The sequence below is a fragment of the Prosopis cineraria genome, unplaced genomic scaffold (assembly GCF_029017545.1).
Source record: "Prosopis cineraria cultivar Desert tree isolate PC_DT_omini unplaced genomic scaffold, ASM2901754v1 PC10, whole genome shotgun sequence".
In the NCBI taxonomy this organism is placed as follows: domain Eukaryota; kingdom Viridiplantae; phylum Streptophyta; class Magnoliopsida; order Fabales; family Fabaceae; genus Prosopis; species Prosopis cineraria.
In genome coordinates, this window is record NW_026555341.1 from 2,720,487 (window position 1) to 2,740,820 (window position 20,334).

Here is a 20,334-nt window from a genome sequence, read left to right on the forward strand (position 1 = left end):
CTTCCTCTTCCCTGTGCTCAACGATATATTCCATAAAAAAATGAGTGAGCAACGACGTTGGGGCCGGCTCAGTGTTTACTCATGTTTGTGTGTTTGACCATGTGAAGACGACTTTCAATGGCGAAATGTCGGCTCAAGCGACCCTTTTCCTCTATCCCAAGGAGCCAAGAAGGACCAGCGAAGCTTCCGAAAATCAGTTAACTTCTATATAATCCGATTCCATAATCGCAAAAGCCAGAATCAAGTCTCAATCCCCAGCGCAGCTCTATCTGTTGGGAATTTCTCTATATCCTTCACTCGGCAACGAGGAGATTTTACACCGAGCCGTGATTTCGTGCATCTGGTGAAGTCATGGCAGAAGTGCTTATAGAACGTGTACTTGACGAACTGTTGAGCAAGGTTTTCGAAGCGAAGGCCAGGGCAATTCAGTTCAGACCCACCCTCGAACGCCTAGCTGCCACCCTCGAGTCAATAAAACCAGTGATCGAACAGATAAATCTATACAACAGGCAACTAGATCGCTCGGGGCAAGAAATAGACAAGTTAATTAAAGATATGAAGAATGGCGAGAAGCTTGTTCTCAAGTGCTCAAAAATCCAGTGGTGGGAATGCTGTTATAAGCCTCAATACCAGGAACAACTTGAAGATTTGGATCAGTCACTTGTCAGGTTCTTTCAAGTTGATATGCAAGTTCAGACGGCGAGGGATGCGATGGAGACGCTGATAGAGGTGAGAGGTATTCGTGTGGAAATGAAGAAACTGAATGCGGTTGCGAGAAATGAAAGGGGTCAATGCTCGGCTCCTGAACCCCCAGCATTCACTGTTGGATTGGATGTTCATGTTGGGGAATTGAAGTTGCGGCTGCTCCGAGATGATGTGTCAGTGATGGTGATCACTGGCTTGGCAGGTTCCGGGAAGACCGCTTTGGCCAAAAAATTCTGTTGGGATGTTGATGTCAGAGGTATGAATGCAGTCTTATTTCCATTCTTTCTTCCTTATTGTGCATTTCCATTTGCTTCTTAGTAGTGTTGAAATAGTCTTCATGGATTCGTTATCGGGTGGAAAGTGGATTCCACTGAAGAGATGAGGATTCAGTTCTCATCCTTAACCTATGCAGAGACTTATAAACAGACTGATGAAAACCATTCCTTTTTTATTACATTAGCAGGACTGGAGACTTAAGGAATAAAATAAAATTTTTCATCCGAAAATAAATTATGACACTTCTTCACATGCTATGATTCTGAGCATTAGATGCTATTGAGTTTGAAGGCCTCTAAATGTGTAAGGCTTGGCTAGGTAAATTCAAGGACAATATCTTCTTCGTCAAATTCTCGGAGACGCCAAACTTGAACCTTATTGTACGGAAGCTTTATCAACACAATGGTCGCCCAGTGCCCGAGCCTCAAAATGATGAAGACGCGATTGACCAATTGAAACTTTTGCTAAAACAAATTGGGGAAAATCCTACACTGTTGGTTCTGGACGATGTTGGGGATCGATCAGAATCTCTTGTTGATAATTTCGTCATGCAGCTGAGAGACTATAAGATTTTAGTGACTTCCAGATTTGCAATTCGAAGATTCGGCACTTTACATTCCTTGAAACCCCTTGGTAATGAGGATGCTATGAAGCTTTTCCGCCACTCAGCAGAACTGAAGGAGAGCAGCCTTGATATTCCTGATCATATTGTGAGAGAGGTGCTTTATGTGGCTTTTTATTACTACTGCTACCACTCATTCTAAGTTCAAATAAAAAAAGTGCCACTTACAGCTCTATTTTGCACTTTCTTAAATTGCAGATAGTCCGAGGCTGCAGTGGTTCTCCGATGGTACTAAATGCGATTGGCAGGTCACTCTGTGGGCAGCATTCTGCGGTATGGCAAAGCAGGGCAAAGGAATTGTCAAAGGGTCGTCCGATTTTTGAATCAAATGAGGATCTGCTTGATTCTCTCCTAAAAAGCTTCGATGTCTCGGTTCCTAAGTCAGTAATTAAGGAGCGTTTCATGGACCTAGGTTTATTTCCTGAAGACCAGAAGATTCCTGCAGCTTCTCTTGTTGATATGTGGGTGGAACTGCATGGAGAAGATGACGTAAATGCAATGGAGAAAATTTATGAACTGGCCACCCGTAACGTGCTTGATATTGTTATACGGTATGCTTGCTAGCTCTTGACCATTCTGTTATCCTCGGGAATATATTAGTTAGGCCATTGAGTGCACCCTTAATTTTATGCTGGAAAGATTGATTTTGTTAATTCTTTGGATTTAAACTGAGGGCGATTCACAGTTCCACCATAATCTAGGATCAAGTTTTGTATCTCTAACAGTTAGATCTTGATAAGAATAGATGATGATGATGATGATGATTTAACCCAAAAAAAAAAAGAAAAAAGGAAGGCTCTATGATATATATAATTTAAAGGGAGGCCATTCATCTAAACAAAACTAGCAGTGGTGAGGGAAACCAATCATTACAATGAATGTTACCACATGTGTTGTTTGAAACTTCTTATTCATGATTGAGCAGCAGGTCCTTATTGTTGAGCAGGAAATTTGCAAGTGGCACAGGTAACTTAAATAGCTACTTTGTCATGCGACATGATCTTTTTCAAGAGCTAGCTATCCATCAAAGGAAAATTAGCCAGGAACCACTGGAAAAGAGGAAAAGGCTGATTATTAACATAACTGGAAACGATCTTCCCCAGTGGTGGACTGAACAGAAAGAGCATCATATAGCTGCCCATGTATTATCTATATCAACTGGTTTGTTCCTCCTTCTCTAACTCTCTTTATGCCCTGATATGTCTTGAGTGCCGCAGTAAATTACCTATCACTGATGACTATCCCTCGCTTGGCTTATTGAACCTTTTTGTCAGATGAATTATTCTCTTCTAATTGGTGCAACTTGATACCAACTGAAGTTGAGGTTCTAGTTTTGAACCTTCGAGGAAAGAAGTACACCATACCAAAGTTCATAGAGAAAATGGGTAAACTAAAAGTTATGTTAATCACAAATTATGGCTTCCACCCCGCTGCTGAGCTAGAGGGTTTAGAACTACTTAATTTGTTGTATGATCTTAAAAGAATTAGGCTGGAGCGTGTTTCAATTCCTTCACTCATTGAGAAAAGAGTGCAGTTGAAGAATCTTCAGAAACTATCTCTATTTATGTGCAATGTAAATGAAGCTTTTAAAAATTGTTCCATCCAAGTTTCAGATATGATGCCAAACTTGGTGGAGTTAAACATTGACTACTGCAATATGGTGGAATTGCCAGTTGGGCTGTGTGGTATTGTCTTCTTGAAGAAGTTGAGTATTACAAGTTGCCACAAGCTTTCTGCACTTCCTGATGAAATTGGAAAGTTGGCCAATTTGGAATTGCTAAGGCTTAGCTCTTGTTCTGATTTGGCGGAGTTTCCAGACTCAGTTACTAATCTTCAAAAGCTAAAACTTCTTGATATCTCTTACTGTGTAAGCCTTATTAAATTGCCAGATCATATGGGTGAATTGCTTAATTTAGAAGAGCTCCACATCACATGTTGCTCGAGATTATGTGACAAGTTGCCACCCACAATCATTAACCTTACGGGCCTAAGAGTTGTGGTGTGTGATGAAGAGATGGCTACTTTATGGGAACCTTGCAAAACCGTCCTTACTGATCTGCATGTAGAGGTGACCCAAGCTGATATTGGCCTAGAATGGCTTTGAAGTTTCATTTCCAACACGTGCGTTGTGGCTGGTGGCAACACGCTGGAGTGGAAATAAATATATGGGAAGAAAATGAGAAGGTATGTGAAAGGCAGCTTATGCTTCTGTCGTTTGGCTATTATGCGTTAGAAAACAAGTGGATGGCTATTATGCATGGCAAAATGGAAATGAAGAGAAATTTTTGAAATTGCAGCTTTAATGGTGTAGTTTTGTATTGAGATACAATAGTATTTTGTGAAGAAAGATGGTGTGGTACAAAGGTGCCCCGATGACTTTGGGGGGATTGATTTTTTGTAAGTTCAAGTTTTTTCCATGTCTCCATCCGTTCTAATCTCCTTTATTCTGTCCAATAAGATCATTTTGACCCTGAACCTTATTTTTCGTGTCGCACACCACAATTTCCTTGTCTTCTGTAAGGGAAGTTCCACAACATTGCCCATTACTTTCATAATTAATTCTGAATCTCTCCATTGATCTTATGGGCAGGTCTTCAATGGGAAGTACGATCAAAAGACAGAAACTCTTTCCTGGCAATTATCCCGAGTCCTGATTCATATTATTACTAATTGGTCTTTGCAATTATTTAATTTATTGGTTTATTTTTCTTGTGGCGAAAGTAGTAATAAGCATTTACAAAACATAGGTTAAGGATACTTGGTTTAATCTGATATAGTCTCATTATCCACTCTTGTTTATTTATTTTTTGGGGTCAAGATCTCCGTAGGACATTGGAAACGGTCATTTGATTTGACTATTAAGCTGTTGGTTAGTTTCAAAGTCATCTGTTTAGGCAGAGAGCTTGCGGTTTTTATGTGGGAAAATAATTGAGAAGCCCTGGTTTCAATTATCTTAAAATTTTATAAAGTGTGTAAATTGCTGCCAAATTCTAGATCTGTGCAATTACAATTTTATAAAGAAAAATGATAACTTGATATTAAACTCATATTCAAGTTGTAATTTATCCTTATCAAATTTATAATTGTACAGAATTTAATATTTGAGAGTATTTTATATATTTTATAGGGTCTCTTGCTAATTAAAATACTTACAAGAAACCTTAGAATGATGTTTCCTTTTTATATTCCCAGCAGAGCAGCACACATTTCTTGCAACGCTAAGGCAATTTCCCTTTGATCGTTTCTAACGGGCAGATGGAAGAAAGACCATGAAAAGTATCTCCTTGGTTCGTTTTGCACGGTCTCTTTATTTAATTCGGGTTCTCTTTTTGCCATTCAGAACACGGAAGTTTTTATCAGGATAATGACATTCGAGGTTTCTCAAGAGAATTTATTGTAACAAGGGTTTATCAATTTTACAACGGATATTTTCTTGTTAAGACTTATATATATTATTGTTAAAGTTAAACTTTAACATATAATTTTTGTTAAGATTTTTTTTAAAATTTAATAAGTTAAATTCAACTTTTAATAAGATATATATTTTTTCATAAGACAATATAGAAAGGCCTTAAATTTCGCTTTTTCTTTCTTCTTCTATTTTTTTTTTTAAAAAAACTGAGAATAAGTAAGGTTTAAAACCGGTATTTTAGTTGACCAAATTTTTAGATTTTTCCGCCAAACAACGAAGAATCTTCCTGAACATTTTCAATATACGGTTCAAAAAAAAATAAATTAATGTTAATGCAATTTCTTCCTGGAAATTAATAGCCAAAATTAATTTAATATTTTTTAATTTTCTAGTAAAATACACACCTTCCTGGATGGATATTTGTTCTCGTTTGGCCAACGGTAATATCACTCACCTGGAAATTTCCTAGAAAAAAATCTACGGACCAATATCCATCCAGGCTGTCGGCATAAAATAAAAAAGAAAAGAAAAGAAAAGTAATTGACATCTGCCCACCTTTAGCTAGCGGGTCTCAAAAGAGAGTCAATGCGCGGAAAGGAAACAGGGAAGCGAGGGCTTGGAAATTGCTTCTCATCATCGCGAGCGCCGGTTTCTGCGAAGTATCATTCAGGCGTTACTATATAGACATCCAAAGTGTTTTGATTCAAAGAAAGAAATTAGTTCATTCAACCGAAATTTGATTCATCTCGGAATAGAAAAGAAGGAAAGAAAAAACATCTTTCAAGATCTGCAAGTTGGGTTTATTTGGTTTTGTTAATTAAGAGCGAGGGAACAGAAAAAGAAATCAACCATGGGAGAAAGGGCACAATTAATTGAAGGAGCTGATCTAGCAGCGGTGTTTCAGAGGTTGTTGAAAAAGATAAGGCAAATGATCGACGATGCACACAAGAATAAGAACAGACTCCAAATATTCAGATCAACGCTGAAGGATTTCACGCCGTTGGTGGAAGATATCAAAAGATTTAACGATGGCCTGGATCGCCCCACGAAAGAAATAGAAGAGCTGATTCAGGAAAGGGAAGCGGGGGACAGGCACAGTTCAACTGTCAAGTGCTTTTCTTCTTTTAATTCGACGTTAGAAAATGATGGGGTGAAGGATGTGAAGGAGACTCTGAACGAGGTCAGACAAGTTCTCCAAGTGATGAGCGAGAAAGAGAATTCTGGGCACGGAATTAAATGCTTGCCTCCGCAAAAACCAGAACCCGTTATTGGCATGGACGAGTCCTTCTGGAGTCTGAAAATGGAGCTTCTCAAGGATGGCACATCCATCGTTGGATTGACGGGTCTAGCAGGATCCGGAAAAACCACCTTGGCAACCAAGCTCTGTGGGGATAATGAAGTCAAAGGTATTTCTTTTTTATTCATAATCGCCTTGCTTTAAGACCCAACACTCAGTTTGGCCAAAATGAGGCGCAATAATTTTTCTTTTGATACTCAACGGGAATTTTCCTTGGAGCAATGTGATATTTTTTCGGGCATATTCCCAGTGTGTGTTAGTCTAGTAATAAACTTTTGGCCGAAAAAAGTCTATTAATAAACTTACGGCAGCCCAAATATATATCCACGCCCTTGAAGAGGCATGAAAAATGTGTCTTGCAAGAGCATTATATCATATTATAGAAATTTCATTGGCAACAAATTAAGAAGCATGTTGTTATTGTCACCTTCGAGACTTCAAATGTTCCTTGATTCAAAATATCTGTTTGGTTTTGTCAGGTAAATTCAGAGACCATATCTTGTTTGTGACCTTCTCAAAAACACCCAACTTTAAGGTCATTGTGGAGGCGCTACTTCAAACCTGTGGAAGTCGGGTTCCTAAGGTTCATAGCGACGAAGAAGCAGTTAAAGAGTTGCGGCTTCTTTTTAGCAAAATAGCAGAAAGACCAATATTGTTGGTGTTGGATGACGTTTGGCCTGGCTCAGAATCCCTTGTCCAGAACTTCAAGTTCCAGATTCCCGATTATAAGATTTTAATCACTTCAAGAGTTGCAATTCCAACTGTTAATCTTCAAATCCACTTGGGACCACTTCGTGATGAAGACGCACTAACCCTTTTCCGTCACTTTGCTCTCGTAAAAGACAATAGCTCATTCATTCCCGACGAAAATCTTGTCCAAGAGGTGCTTTTTTTTCCTGTCACTTACGAAACATAGAAATTGTCTTTCTTCTCTTTCTGCGTTTGATACATATTATACTGAATTTCAAAAGTTGATAAACTACAAAAGAGCCATATTTTGGCCCTGAACTGCGATAATTTGACATAACTCATAACCTAAACCATTATTTTCTCTGACCTTATTTGTTTGCAATGAAATGCAGGTTGTGAAAAGTTGTAAAGGTCTACCTTTGGCCATTAAAGTAATCGCTGGATCACTGTGTCGGCAACCGTACGATACGTGGCAAAAGATGGTAAAGGAATTGTCGCAAGGTCATTCTATTCTTGATTCTGATACAAGTTTGCTTAACATCCTCCAAGGAAGCCTGAATGTTTGGGAAGATGAGCCCATCATCACGGAGTGCTTCATGGACCTAGGGTTGTTTCCGGAAGACCAAAAAATTCCCGTCGCGGCTCTCATTGATATGTGGGCAGAACTTCATAAACTAGATGATGACGGCAAAAAAGCAATGACCATAATCAATAAATTAGTCTCCCTGAATCTGGCAAATCTCCTTGTTACAAGGTACATTAACTAATCTTTTTTCCCTGGTCTCTTAATGTATAATTGCTATATATAGTCGAAGATAGCTGATGCAGCTTCGTGTAATTACACGAGTACTATTCTATTGAACGTCAAATAGAGAACATAAGTTGAAGGCTAACATAATATCAGACAAGAGGACACATATACTTCAGTCATGTCTGGAATTTTTCCTTAGCTGGGAAACTAAACTCTGCTCATTTACCAGGAAAGTTGAAAGTGATTCAGACAATTACTACAGCAACTACTTCATCGTACAGCATGACCTTCTAAGAGAGCTTGCAATTCATCAAAGCAACCAAGAACCATTTGAACGGAGAAGAAGATTGATGATTGACGTAAATGAAAAAAGTCGCCAATGGTATCTGGAAGAGCAGCAGCAAAGCATTATTTTCCGCCTGTTGTCAATATTCCTTAAATGGTGCGCTAAACAAACGCAGCAACCTGCCATTGCACGCGCATTGTCTGTATCAACTGGTTAGTTTGATATCTTTCTTAAAAATTTACACTTGCAGATTTAAAAGAGAATAGCTATTAGAAAGTTGCAAAGTGATTTAAATTAACGCCAATTGGATTGTTTCTGCAGATGAAACATCCACTTCAGATTGGGGCAGCTCGCAATTAATGGAAATTGTGGTTCTATTATTGAACGTTCGTACGAAGCAGTATTCCTTACCGAAGTTCACTGCGAAAATGAGTAGCCTAAAGGTTCTGACATGCACTAATTATGGTTTCCACACTTCTGAATTGGAAAACTTTGAGATACTGGGTTCTTTATCTAACCTGAAAAGAGTAAGACTGGAGAAGGTTTCTGTTCCTCCCCTTGGCACCTTGAAGAGCCTGCAAAAATTATCCCTTTATATGTGTGATACAAGTCAAGCTTTTGGAAGCTCTAAGATACCAATTTATGATTCATTGCCAATGCTAGCAGAATTGAACATCGACTATTGCAAAGATATGGTAGAACTGCCTTCTGGTCTCTGTGATATTAAAACCCTTAAGAAGCTAAGTGTTTCTAACTGCCATAAGTTTTCTACTTTGCCACAAGAAATTGGAAGGCTGGAGAATTTGGAAGTGCTGAGGCTGAATTCCTGTACTGATTTAGGAGCTATACCAGATTCAATTGGTGGGCTTTCCAAGTTAAGCATTCTTGACATCTCAAACTGCATAAGCCTAAGAAATTTACCAGAGGGCATTGGTAGCTTACGAAGTATAGAAAAGTTGCACATGACAGGTTGCTCAAGGTGTGAATTGCCCGACTCAGTCATGAAACTCGAGCATTTAAAAAGTGTAACATGTGATGAGGAGACGGCTGTTTCATGGGAGGTTTTCAGACCAATGCTTACCAATCTAAGGATCGAAGTGCCACATGTAGATGTTAACTTAAATTGGCTTCTTGGGTCTGGCTCAATCTAATCTATGGCTTCACCGGAAAGAAAAGCAGCATGATGGTGCTGCTGGTGCAATGCAGCGGAATTTAAGTAATTGAAGAAGCATCCCAGCAGATGGTCACTGGAATTGCGATTAAAACTACTCAGGATCGGGATGAGAACAAAATTCCTACCCAAAATCCCAAATTGTCTTTGGTTATGGTGGTCGGAACGAACACCCGGTTGGTGGCCGTGACAAAGCACGATCTTTATCCTCTGATCAATTCAAATTTCCACAGCCGGCGTTCCAACTGTAGCACCTTGTTGCTGCTTTTCCTCTGATGAGGATATACCGAACACGTTCTCCCTCCGTTAATTTTCTACAAATTTGGGGAGAGAGAAAGGGAAAGAAAGAGGCTTTCTTTCTGTCCCCAAATTTGCTGCAAGTTGAGGGAGGGTGAAATGTTCGATGCATGTCAGACACTTCGAATGAAACATTCACTCCGGATTCAAACAAATCATGTACTCTGTATATTGGTTGGTTTTATGTATCCTAAGACTTCTTTTTTTTTTGTTATTAAAAATTTGAGATATTACGAACTTTATGTTTGCTGTGTTTGTTTTCCCCTCTTATACATTTGTTTTAAAAAGTAAAACAGAATATGGCAGAAGACAATAACTGCCAATGGAAGACAATACATTCATTGATATCTTATGTTCCAATGATTTAAAGTAAAGGCTGTCTGATTGTAGCATTGAACATTTTCCAGTTTCGAAAATTCTAGAAACAGGCGTGTTTTCTTCTTGTCCAACCAATAGTAGCTTCGGGTAATATAAATGCCTGAACGGGACATTCGGTTGGCCATTTGAAGTATAGTGTGGTGTGGTGACTGGCAAGCAAGAGCAAAGGATGTGAAGTGTGAAGAAAATGTTTGTAGGAGCAAAGTTGTAGAATGAAAGGGGAGGCGTGAATTGAAAAGTCAATATTGGATAATGCAAATTATAGATTGAATTTTTATAAAAAGGAAATTACATCAAGACTTTGAGAGGATTATTCACAAATAAAAATTAATATAAAATTATTTGTTGTTAAAATGATAACAAAGACTTATATTTTTTTAAGGCAGTGACTTGATGGTTAGTCTTTATTTGTAAATAATTTTCTTGAAAAAATTTCAGATATAATTCTCCCAGTTTTTTAATATAAAAATGCTTCATTCATGAAAGTTTTTCACTTTGAACTAAATTTTAAAGTCATGCATGTACCAAAATATTAATCCACATTGTTTAAAAGAAATAGAAGGGAGAAGAGTGAAGTTACAAGTAAAAATATTTATATTTTTTAATTTCTTTAGTAACTGATATTAATTATATATATATTATTTCTAGTATAATATAAGAAGTTTTTTAGTTATTAGAATAGACAAATATAAATAATAATTTATTTTATTTCACACAATTTATCTTAGAATATATGAAAAATATAATTAACATTTTATTTTGTATAAATTATTTTAGAACCAATTAAAATTAGCGCGTGTGAGAACTTTCAAGCAAGTGGTTGGGAATCAATCTCAATCATTATATATATGTAACAATTTAATTGGAAAACGGCGACCACTTACCATCATTGCAAACCAAAATAATAATTAATAACTAATCTTTTAACACTGCAGATAAAAAAGTATGTTAACGTAATACCATAAAATTAAAAAATGATATATTTAAAAAATTCATTTTAAATTTAAAAAGCTAAAACATAAAATATAATTATTAATTTTTAAAACAATTTTCATTTTAAAAATAAAAAATAATTGCATCAGACGCCAATTAGACACAAATTACAATGGAAGGGAGATCTCATCGCAATTTATCGAAGGCTAATAACTATTAACTCATCAATAATCTTAGCTTGAAAACTAATGTTGTTAAACTCTGACGGGGATATAAATTTAAAATATAGGCTCAGATTATAAATTTGTAAAAATTTATTTTTATTAATAAATAATCTTTAAAGACAAAGTTGTTAAGCTCATGAAAGGGATGTAAACTCGAATCATAAATTCATAAGAGTTAACCTCTATTAATAAATAACTTTTAAAATCATATAATTAAATAATTAAAATATAAAATATATTCATAATTTAATTTAAATATAAATCAAATATAAATTATTGAAATTAAATGCATCTACATTTATAAATCATTATACTCAACTTATAAATTTAAAAATAAGGTAACTTATTTTTGATATTTTTTGTTTTCTTTTTGATTAATATTAGCTTTTGTCTTTTTGAGTTTTATTTGTCATTGCATTGGTTCCAACCGCTTTTATAAATTAAGTTCTACATAGTATATACTTATTTTGCTTAATGAATTTATGAGTAGATTGACAAAATTTTATAAGCTAAAAACGTAAAAACGATAAACTTAAAGAGTCAACTCATTAATTTAATCAAGTTTTATTTAATCTAAGTTTATAAATAAATTAACATGATTTTATGAGTTAAAAATGTAAAAATAATAAATTTTAAGAGTCAACTCGAGATTTGACAACAATGTTTAAAAGTATAATATATGATTAAATAATTAAAATATAAAATATAATTATAATTTGATTCAAATATATTTCAAATATAAATTATTGAAATTAAATTAACATACACTTTTTCATTAAACTAGGTCCTACTATTTTTATGAATCAAATTTCATATAGTATATACTTATCTTGATCAATAAATTTATAAGTAAGTTGGTATGATTCTTTAAGTTAAAAATGTAAAAATAATAAATTTATAAAATCAATTCGTGAGTTTAACCAAATTTTATTTAATTTAAGTTTATGAATAAGTTAATGAGCATTTATAAATTAAAAAAGTAAAAATAATAAACTCAAAAATTCAACTTAAGAGTTTGATAACAATGTTAAAAACTAATTATTAGGTAATATGGATTTAAATTTAAATTTAAAATTTAAAATTTAAAATTTTACATTTAAAATTCATGTATTTAAAATTTTTTATTTAAATCATTTTAAAAAATTTAATAAAATTTTTTTTAAAATCAACAAAAAAAAAATAAAGATAGAGAGTCACGGATGTCAATAGTAAAAACACAAAATAATAACGTATTTGAATTAATTAGAATTTCAAACAAAGGAGAGTGCAGAAAAAATTTAAAATTATAAAAAAAGTATAATTTAAATTTAAACTAAATATAAATTTATAAATTTTTATATATTCAAGATTTGGTTATTCAAATATAAATCCTCCTTGATGCAAACTTACCCAGTAAGGACGATGAACGATAACTATGATCAATTCTCCCCTCTTAGCTAAGCTTGAAATAGAGGGAGTCAAATAGTCTGGGTAGGGGATTGTTCGTGGAAGCAGCAACCTTTTGTGAGCCACATGTGCTGTTAAATAATAAACAAGGAAAATTCCTAGCATTTTCCTGGTGCCTTAACCAAATTGATGAGATTAAAAGGAATCGAAATCTGGCTGAGGTTTAGGAACCCATTTTCACCCAGAGGGAGAGTTGTTCGACAGAGCGAAATAGTGACCTGAGAGAATTCAAGATATTCGCTGAATGCTATGGCAGGTGCGGTGATAGGAGAAGCCGCTGCGGGAGTTCTACTGGAGGGAGCGCTGAGAAGCGGGTTGAATATACTGGACAAGGCTTTGAACTTCGAACCCAAACTTGAGGACCTCCGGGACACTGTGCAGCGTTTGAGTCCGGTGATCCAACAGATGAAGGCATGCGACGAGACATTGGATAGCCATCTGGATCCAATCGAACGTGTCTTGAAGGAATTTCAAGAGTCAGATAAGCTAGTTCGCAAATACTCCAACGTCCGTTGGTGGAAATCTCTGTCGTTTCCTTTTTACCACGATAAGATTGAGGAAAGGAAGAAAAAGCTTGAAAGGGCCATCACTGTTGATATGCAAGTTCTTACTGCGAGAGATGTGAAGGAGATATTATCGACCTTATCGGACCTGAAAGATATCATGTTGACTTTTGTTCACAATTTTTCTTCCGATACAGTTATGAAGGGTCTGTGCGGCGCTCCTGAAAGACCGAAGTATACTGTGGGATTGGATGGGCCTTTGAATAACACTAAGAATGGGCTGCTTAACGGTGATGAACAGGTTCTTGTATTGACTGGTTTGCCAGGATCGGGGAAGACAACCATGGCTAAAAAGCTCTGCTGGGATCCCGACATTAAAGGTAACCAGCCCCTGAAATATCTACTTCGATTCTCTTTTTGTTCATGACTTCTATCTTTTATTAGTGAGCTAGTTCACCACAAGATTATCCAAATTTTGCAACGTCTGAATCCATTGCCTTTCAGTTTCAAGATTTCCACTGTACTGAGCAGCTTGTAGTTGAGCTCATGCTTGCTGACACATTTAAATAATTTCCCTCTATATCGTTGTTTGAGAGTTCGTTAACATATGACTAGATGCTTCTCTGGTTCCTTGACCTTTTGGAGTGAAAGAATACCATAGGCAATTCAGCCCTTTGGAGATTATCATTTACTCCTGTGTAAATGCAAATTAGTAAAATGACTACCTTATATGTGACCATTCTACAATGTTAATAAACATCACATGCTTATTGATTTACATTTCTTTATGGTTTTAACAGGCAAGTTTGGGGAAAACATCTTCTTTGTGATCTTTTCAAAAACGCCCAACCTGAAGAATATTGTGCAGACAATATTTGGACACTGTGGCCGTCAAGCGCCTGAGTTTTCAAGTGATGAAGATGCAATTAATCGGTTGGGTGTTTTGCTAAGGCTATTTGGGAGAAGGCCAATATTGTTGGTCCTGGATGATGTTTGGCAGGGCTCAGAAACTCTTGTTGAGAAATTTAAATTCCAGATTCCTGATTACAAAGTTTTGGTCACTTCAAGATTTACATTCCCTAGATTTGTCACTTCATGCCACTTGGAAGCACTTGGTCATGATGATGCTATAAGGCTTTTTCATCACTTTTCTCTACTAGATGACAGCAGCTCATACAAACCTGATAAAAAACTTGTCCACGAGGTGCTTTCTCTTTGGGAATTATTCACACTGTTTGAGTCATATATCTTTAAAATCATAGGCAACCACAATCATAGGACTTGACCAGTAGAATAATTTATTTTACTGTCTATTGTTCATGTTCGTTCTTCTATGTTGGCATATTAATAAATTGTCAATGAATAAATACTGAATACTTGATATAGCCATGATACCCTTGAAAACTACGACTAGAATATTTGCTGCCAGGCTCCCTATTACTGATTTTCTTTGCTTGCTCTGAAACTTAGGTAGTAAGAGGTTGCAAGGGTTCACCATTGGCCATTGAAGTTATTGGTGGATTGCTCTGTAAGCAGCCCTTTGAGGTGTGGGAAAAGATGAAGGAGCTTTTGCTAAGCCAGTCGATTTTTGATTCTAATACTGACTTGCTCCATCGCCTTCAAACTAGCTTAGAAGTATTGGGAGATAAGTTCCCCATCAAGAAGGAGTGCTTTATGGACCTTGGCTTATTTCCTGAAGACAAAATGATCCCTGTTGATACCCTCATTGACATGTGGGCGGAACAGTATAAGCTAGATGAGGATGGCATACAAGCGATGGCCATCATCCATGAATTAACTACCAGCAATTTGGCCAGGACTGTAGTTAGAAGGTAGATAGCTTATTTTTTTTCCAGTTGACCATTTAATGCTTGATCATAACATTGGATAGCTGAAATATTTTATACGATTACTCTAGTCTTTCAAGGAAAACGAACAGTTGTAAATTAATCTATATGTGCCTTAATCTTCGTCATATTAGGTTCTGGTTTCTGCTTGGGTAACAATCTCTGCTCTTAATTATCAGGAAAGCAGCAAGGGAGACAGACAAGTACTACAATAATCACTTTGTCCTGCTGCATGATCTTCTCAGAGAACTAGCCATTCATCAAAGCAGCCAGGTACCAATGGAAGAGAGGAGAAGGTTGATTATTGACTCAGGAGAAAATAATCATCCCGAATGGTGGCAAGAGCAGAAGCAGCAAGGTGTCATTGCCCGCATCTCCTCATTACTTTTTGGATGGTGGATGGAACAGGAGCGACAGCAAGTTAGTGCCCACTCAATATCTATATATGCAGGTCTGTCTCTTCCTCCCTCCCTGTGTGTGTATGTGAATCATGAGTGCACGTACAGAAAATGAAAATTTCTTATGAAACTTTCGTGCCCCACCAATGCCTCCATCCATCCTGTTCCACATCTGATGTTGTATAGGATGCTTTTGCAGATGACACTTCTAGTGCAGAAGGATGCAGCGTGGAACCTGATGAAGCAAAGGTTTTGATTTTAAATCTTGAAAGTAGCAATTACACCATACCAAGGTTCGTGAAGAAAATGAGAAAACTTAATGTTCTGGTAGTCACGAATTATGGTTTCCATATTTCCAAATTAAACAAATTTGAGCTGCTTGGTTCTTTATCTGACCTGAAAAGAATTAGATTGGAGAATATTTCAGTACCTTGCCTGTGCAAACTGATGAATCTGCGAAAATTATCCCTCCATATGTGTTCTACTAAGCAGGCTTTTGAAAGTTGTCCCATGGACATTTCAGTTGCGCTGCCAAATCTAGTGGAGTTGAATATTGATTACTGTAAAGATCTGGTGAAATTGCCTGCTGAGATTTGCAAAATTAAGCCGTTGAAGAAGGTTAGCATCACTAATTGCCACAAGTTTTCTGAACTGCCTGAAGAAATAGGAAACCTAGAGAATTTGGAAGTGCTAAGGCTTAGTTCCTGCTCTAATTTGGAAGAGATGCCAGGCTCTATCAAAAGACTCCACAAGCTAAGCCATCTTGACATCTCAGACTGCATAAGCCTTAAACAACTACCAGAGGACTTTGGGTTCTTGTGCAATCTAGAAAGGCTCTACATGAGGGGTTGCTCAAGGTGTGAATTGCCAGTCTCAGCCGTGAATCTCCTGAGTTTAGCTATTGTAATATGCGATGAAGAGACAGCTGCATCCTGGGAACCTTTCCAGCCTCAGCTTCCCAATCTAACTATAGAGCAGCTCAAAGCAGATATTAACTTAGATTGGCTTCAAGGAGTTTAAAAATGCAGGTCTCTTCTGATAATGTCGCAGTACACCAAACGACATTACTTTGTCTAGTGGTAAGGTCATTCGCGCGGTAACTGTGTGGCGATTCGAGGACCAAAAGGGAAATTCCGTATTGAAAGCCGGAGGAAAATTCTTGTATCAGGAGGGGTCAATTATGCTGGTTGTAAATTCACGGCTTCATTTTCTTTTCAGTTTTTAGAGAGAGAGTAATCACTGTATTATAATAGGATTTAAATTTGAGATTATTTAACCGGTGAGGTATGTGTTTGTAGTATGCCAATTCGATCAAAGCACAACAATTCTGGTTATGGACTCCTGAGCTGGATTGGGAGTGTCGCAAGCTTGAGAGTTTGTGAGACAACCCAAAGCGAGCAATGATATGAAAATATGCGGGAAATATATGAAAAATTCAGACAAAACTGAGGAATGTTTACACCGCCATGGCATGTGGCAACCTCTGTGTACTGTTGCTTCAATTATTATATTTATAAGCCTTGTTGTCGCAGAAATGATTACAATCACTCATTTTTATTATTATTATTATTATTATTTTAGGTTGCTCCGATCCGAATTCATTTTGCCGTCTGATGATATCCAAACAAGACGGGGCTAACCTGGAAAGTCCCTCCATATTTCGTTCTCACTTGAATTGGAAGCACCTGTTACGCTGTTACTACTTTATCTACGAGATCCGCTGCATGAAAATTATTAGAATTTTAAAGTGAGAATGACAATAAATTATTTTCAAAATATACAAATAATAAATAGGTATCACGAAATGTAATAATGATTTTCAAGGGTCATGGGACTTCTCTGTCATTTTTTTTTTTGGTAAAATGACATATTTGCCCCATTCAAATCTGCAACTGAGAGAACTCACAGGAGCTTCATCGACTCCCTCCGCCGACGATTCCAATTCCTCTAATCACAACTACTTGAAATATTGAGGTCTTCATTGAAAGAGACATCCCTTTTCTCTATGACGCAAGGTCTCTATTTGCGAGATGGAGCTTAGAGTGGCTCGAAATCATGCGACCTCGATTCCCAGATTCTACTATATCTCGAGGATGGATCCGGCACAGGGTTTGACTTTTGGCTGACACTTCGAGCACTACGGTGAGCGTCATCCATTTCTTTGTACGCGGATATGATGAGAAACACTCACCTTAGTCTTGACAACTTAACCTATTTGTTTGCTGTAATTGCCTCTTTAGGGGTTCTCGATGAGAAGTATGGAATGTTGTTGCATGGTTAGTCGATTCTAGTTCACTTTGTTTTGTTGTTTCATTTTGTTTTCACTAAGGACAGTGATTTTGGGTAGGCACAAGTCTTTCGAGGAAGCTGATATTATCATCCATTAAGCAAAAGCAAGAAACGACCCCATAAAGCTTTTGAGCCCGGTTTGAGCAAAGCACCACTAAGCGTCCCAAATCCTACCCAGATCCGACCAAGTAATATTGGATGTTTTCCCTAGAGATCTCACCAACCAAGACCTCCTTTTTTCAGAGAGAGATAGAGAGAGAGCTGATTTGATCTACTTTAGTCTTTTCTTGGTGCTTTTATAATATATAGAAATGCCAGATACTCCTTGAGACCTTCTTCATCCTGTGAAGATTAACCAAGGTGTTGTCGGAAGTATCAGTGAGAACAAAATATTGCAGAAATTGTATATAAGCACTATAATAAATAGAGCATGATTAAGAATTTTTTATTGTTGATCATGACACAATACCATGATCCAATTTTGTTGGTTGATTTACTTTGATTGATACTTCTTTCTTAACTTTTCTGGCTACCTACATATTAATCTCTTCCTAGTCATCTTCATTGTTGTAATTAGAGGAATTGGAATCAACGATGGAAGAAGCCGATGATCCTTCGAGGCTCTTTGGAGTAGGTTTTTTTTTTTTTTAATACAAGGTCATGAAAAACCATATAAAGAGACTATAATCAAATTATGTTTAAAACTATAAGGTTAATACAATCAGGTAGCGGATTATCTAAAACCATAGTATCGAAACTATCATGGGATGTTTGATAAGCTAGTAAATCAACACATCCATTCACTTTTTTGTAGATGTGGTCAAAGGTGATTTTTCAATCTTTTATAGTGAGATATCTAATTTTCTTGATACCTTTGGAGAGAGGATAGCTTTCAAAATAGTTGTGATCAATAAAAGACAATGCTTTTGTGGAATCAGAGAAGACATTGATTTTAGAAAATTTAACATTCCAATATAGACTGAGACCCTCTAAAATCCCTATAAGTCCAGCAGTTATGCTAGGATGGTAGTCAAGATTCTTTGTGAATCCCTTAATCCAATTACCCTCATCATCCTTGATGATGCCCCATAAGCAGCAATCCCATTGATGTTAACAGAGCTGTTAATGTTGAGCCTGACCCACCCAGGTGTAGGAGGACTCCATTTAGCTTCATGTCTGGCACTACTGTTGCTCAAATAGTTGATTCTAGTTTGAAGCTGCAAGTCATTCATAATCTATTAAAGGCATGAGAAGGTAATGTCTTTTTTTTTTGGTATTATTTTTTGAGTAGATCTTGTTGCATCTTGATTTTCATATATTCCAGCGGGCAAATGTGAAGAGTCTTTGCCAATTCATTCTTCTCATGCTCAGGCTACCTACTTTATTTTCAGCATTCCAAACTATCCAATCCTACACACATAGAGAAAAGAAAGTATTAAGTTTGGTAGGGTTAACTAATTTATTCCAAACATCATGAGCTTCCTTATAGTCCCATAAGATATGGATAAAGGAGTCAGAAGAGGTATAACCAAGAGGGCAGGTACGCTGCTGGGGTGTATTTCCATTATTATGCATGTAGTTGGTTTGGAGACAATCCCAAGCAGCTTTCCAAAAGAAGTATTTAATTTTTTTTATAAGCAAGCTATTTTTAGATTTTAGACCATATTTTAGAGTGATTTTGGTCCTTTTGAAATTTCATAGCTTTGTAAGAAAACTTGATGGAGAAGTTACCATCAAAAGAAAGCCTCTAATGATCATTGTCGCCTTGTGGATTGATTAGAAGGCTACACAAGCACAATATGTTTAATCACATTAGAGTCGAGATACTATCATAGAAGCTCAAAATTCCACCCTCCAGTGGTTGATTTAAAGTCCGAGACTCTTGTATGTAGAATAGAATCAACATTGGGGAAAACATATTTAACAAGAGGATCAGGTAAAGGAGACCATTTATCATACCAAAATGATATTTGATCTCCTTTATTAACTTTCTAACCCATATTGCACATGAATTTATCCCATACTTTGCATATGCTATTCCAAATATAATAGCATAAGTTTGGTTTTTAGACCACAGGTATTGTGAGTTTGTTGCATTTGTATTTGTTACGAAGGATTTGCTCCCAAAGATAGTTCAATTTTGTGATGAAAGCCCAATAGAGCTTCATTATAAAAGTAATATTTTGTTTTTTTAGCTTTTTGAAGCTAGGCCTCTCATCCTTTTTTTTTCCCTAATGTAACGCAATTCCAAGAAAGGAGATATGGTTTTTGGTTCCCATTAGTTGAATCCGAAAGAAAGTTTCTAGAGATTTTTTCTAAATCTGCCAAAACATTGTCGGGTGAAAGCATCATTTGCATAGTGTAGTTAGAAAGTATTGAAAAAACATATTTAATGAGTATAGATTAGCTGACAATGTTCAAGAGCGATCTTTCTAGCTTGCTAAATGAGAGTTAATCTTATCAAGTAAAGGAGCAAAAGTAATCTTTAAGGCCTTTTCATGAATAAGAAGAATTTCAAAATATTTGCTAGATTTTCGTTAAAGGAATTCCTAATTCAACACTAATTTGAGAAACTCTATTTATATTGACATTCTTGGAACAATAGAGTTTAGACTTGTCAAAGTTAATTTTCTGCCCTAAAGCTTTACAAAAATTAAAGAGACATTATTGAATTATCATTGCTTGAGATAGAGATAATTTGGCAAAAATTAACAAGTCGTCAGTGAAAATAAGTGAGAAATAGGAGACTCCTTAATTGTTAGTTTAATAAGCTTCCGTTCATGATTATCAATGCTTTTGAAAATACAAT

The 20,334-nt window shown here is 36.3% G+C and overlaps 3 protein-coding genes across 8 annotated transcripts; all 3 read left to right on the forward strand.

Moving 5' to 3' along the window:
* Positions 1–37: 37 nt before the first annotated feature.
* Positions 38–5,199, forward strand: LOC129321618 (probable disease resistance protein At5g66900). 6 transcript variants are annotated; one of them, XR_008596046.1, is made up of 6 exons: positions 38–961; positions 1,300–1,700; positions 1,802–2,154; positions 2,529–2,764; positions 2,878–3,787; positions 4,796–5,199. XR_008596046.1 is itself a non-coding variant. In XM_054967450.1 (5 exons), the coding sequence occupies exons 1-5, from the start codon at positions 352–354 to the stop codon at positions 3,705–3,707; spliced, it is 2,430 nt and encodes an 809-aa protein (XP_054823425.1). In that variant the 5' UTR covers positions 39–351; the 3' UTR covers positions 3,708–4,078. The 6 variants fall into 6 exon arrangements, 3 of the variants coding, with proteins under 3 accessions (XP_054823425.1, XP_054823426.1, XP_054823427.1); XR_008596047.1 differs by having other exon boundaries at positions 4,799–5,199; XR_008596045.1 differs by lacking the exon at positions 4,796–5,199 and adding an exon at positions 4,194–4,465 and having other exon boundaries at positions 39–961.
* A 354-nt stretch (positions 5,200–5,553) lies between these two features.
* Positions 5,554–9,749, forward strand: LOC129321619 (probable disease resistance protein At5g66900). The gene is made up of 5 exons (XM_054967453.1): positions 5,554–6,421; positions 6,792–7,195; positions 7,395–7,756; positions 7,983–8,251; positions 8,361–9,749. Exons 1-5 carry the CDS (start codon positions 5,866–5,868, stop codon positions 9,188–9,190), a joined length of 2,421 nt encoding a protein of 806 aa, XP_054823428.1. The 5' UTR covers positions 5,554–5,865; the 3' UTR covers positions 9,191–9,749.
* Positions 9,750–12,455: 2,706 nt separating this feature from the next.
* LOC129321285 (probable disease resistance protein At5g66900) lies at positions 12,456–16,771 on the forward strand. The gene is made up of 5 exons (XM_054967004.1): positions 12,456–13,371; positions 13,792–14,195; positions 14,462–14,823; positions 15,018–15,289; positions 15,436–16,771. Exons 1-5 carry the CDS (start codon positions 12,738–12,740, stop codon positions 16,254–16,256), a joined length of 2,493 nt encoding a protein of 830 aa, XP_054822979.1. The 5' UTR covers positions 12,456–12,737; the 3' UTR covers positions 16,257–16,771.
* The last annotated feature ends 3,563 nt before the right edge of the window (positions 16,772–20,334 follow it).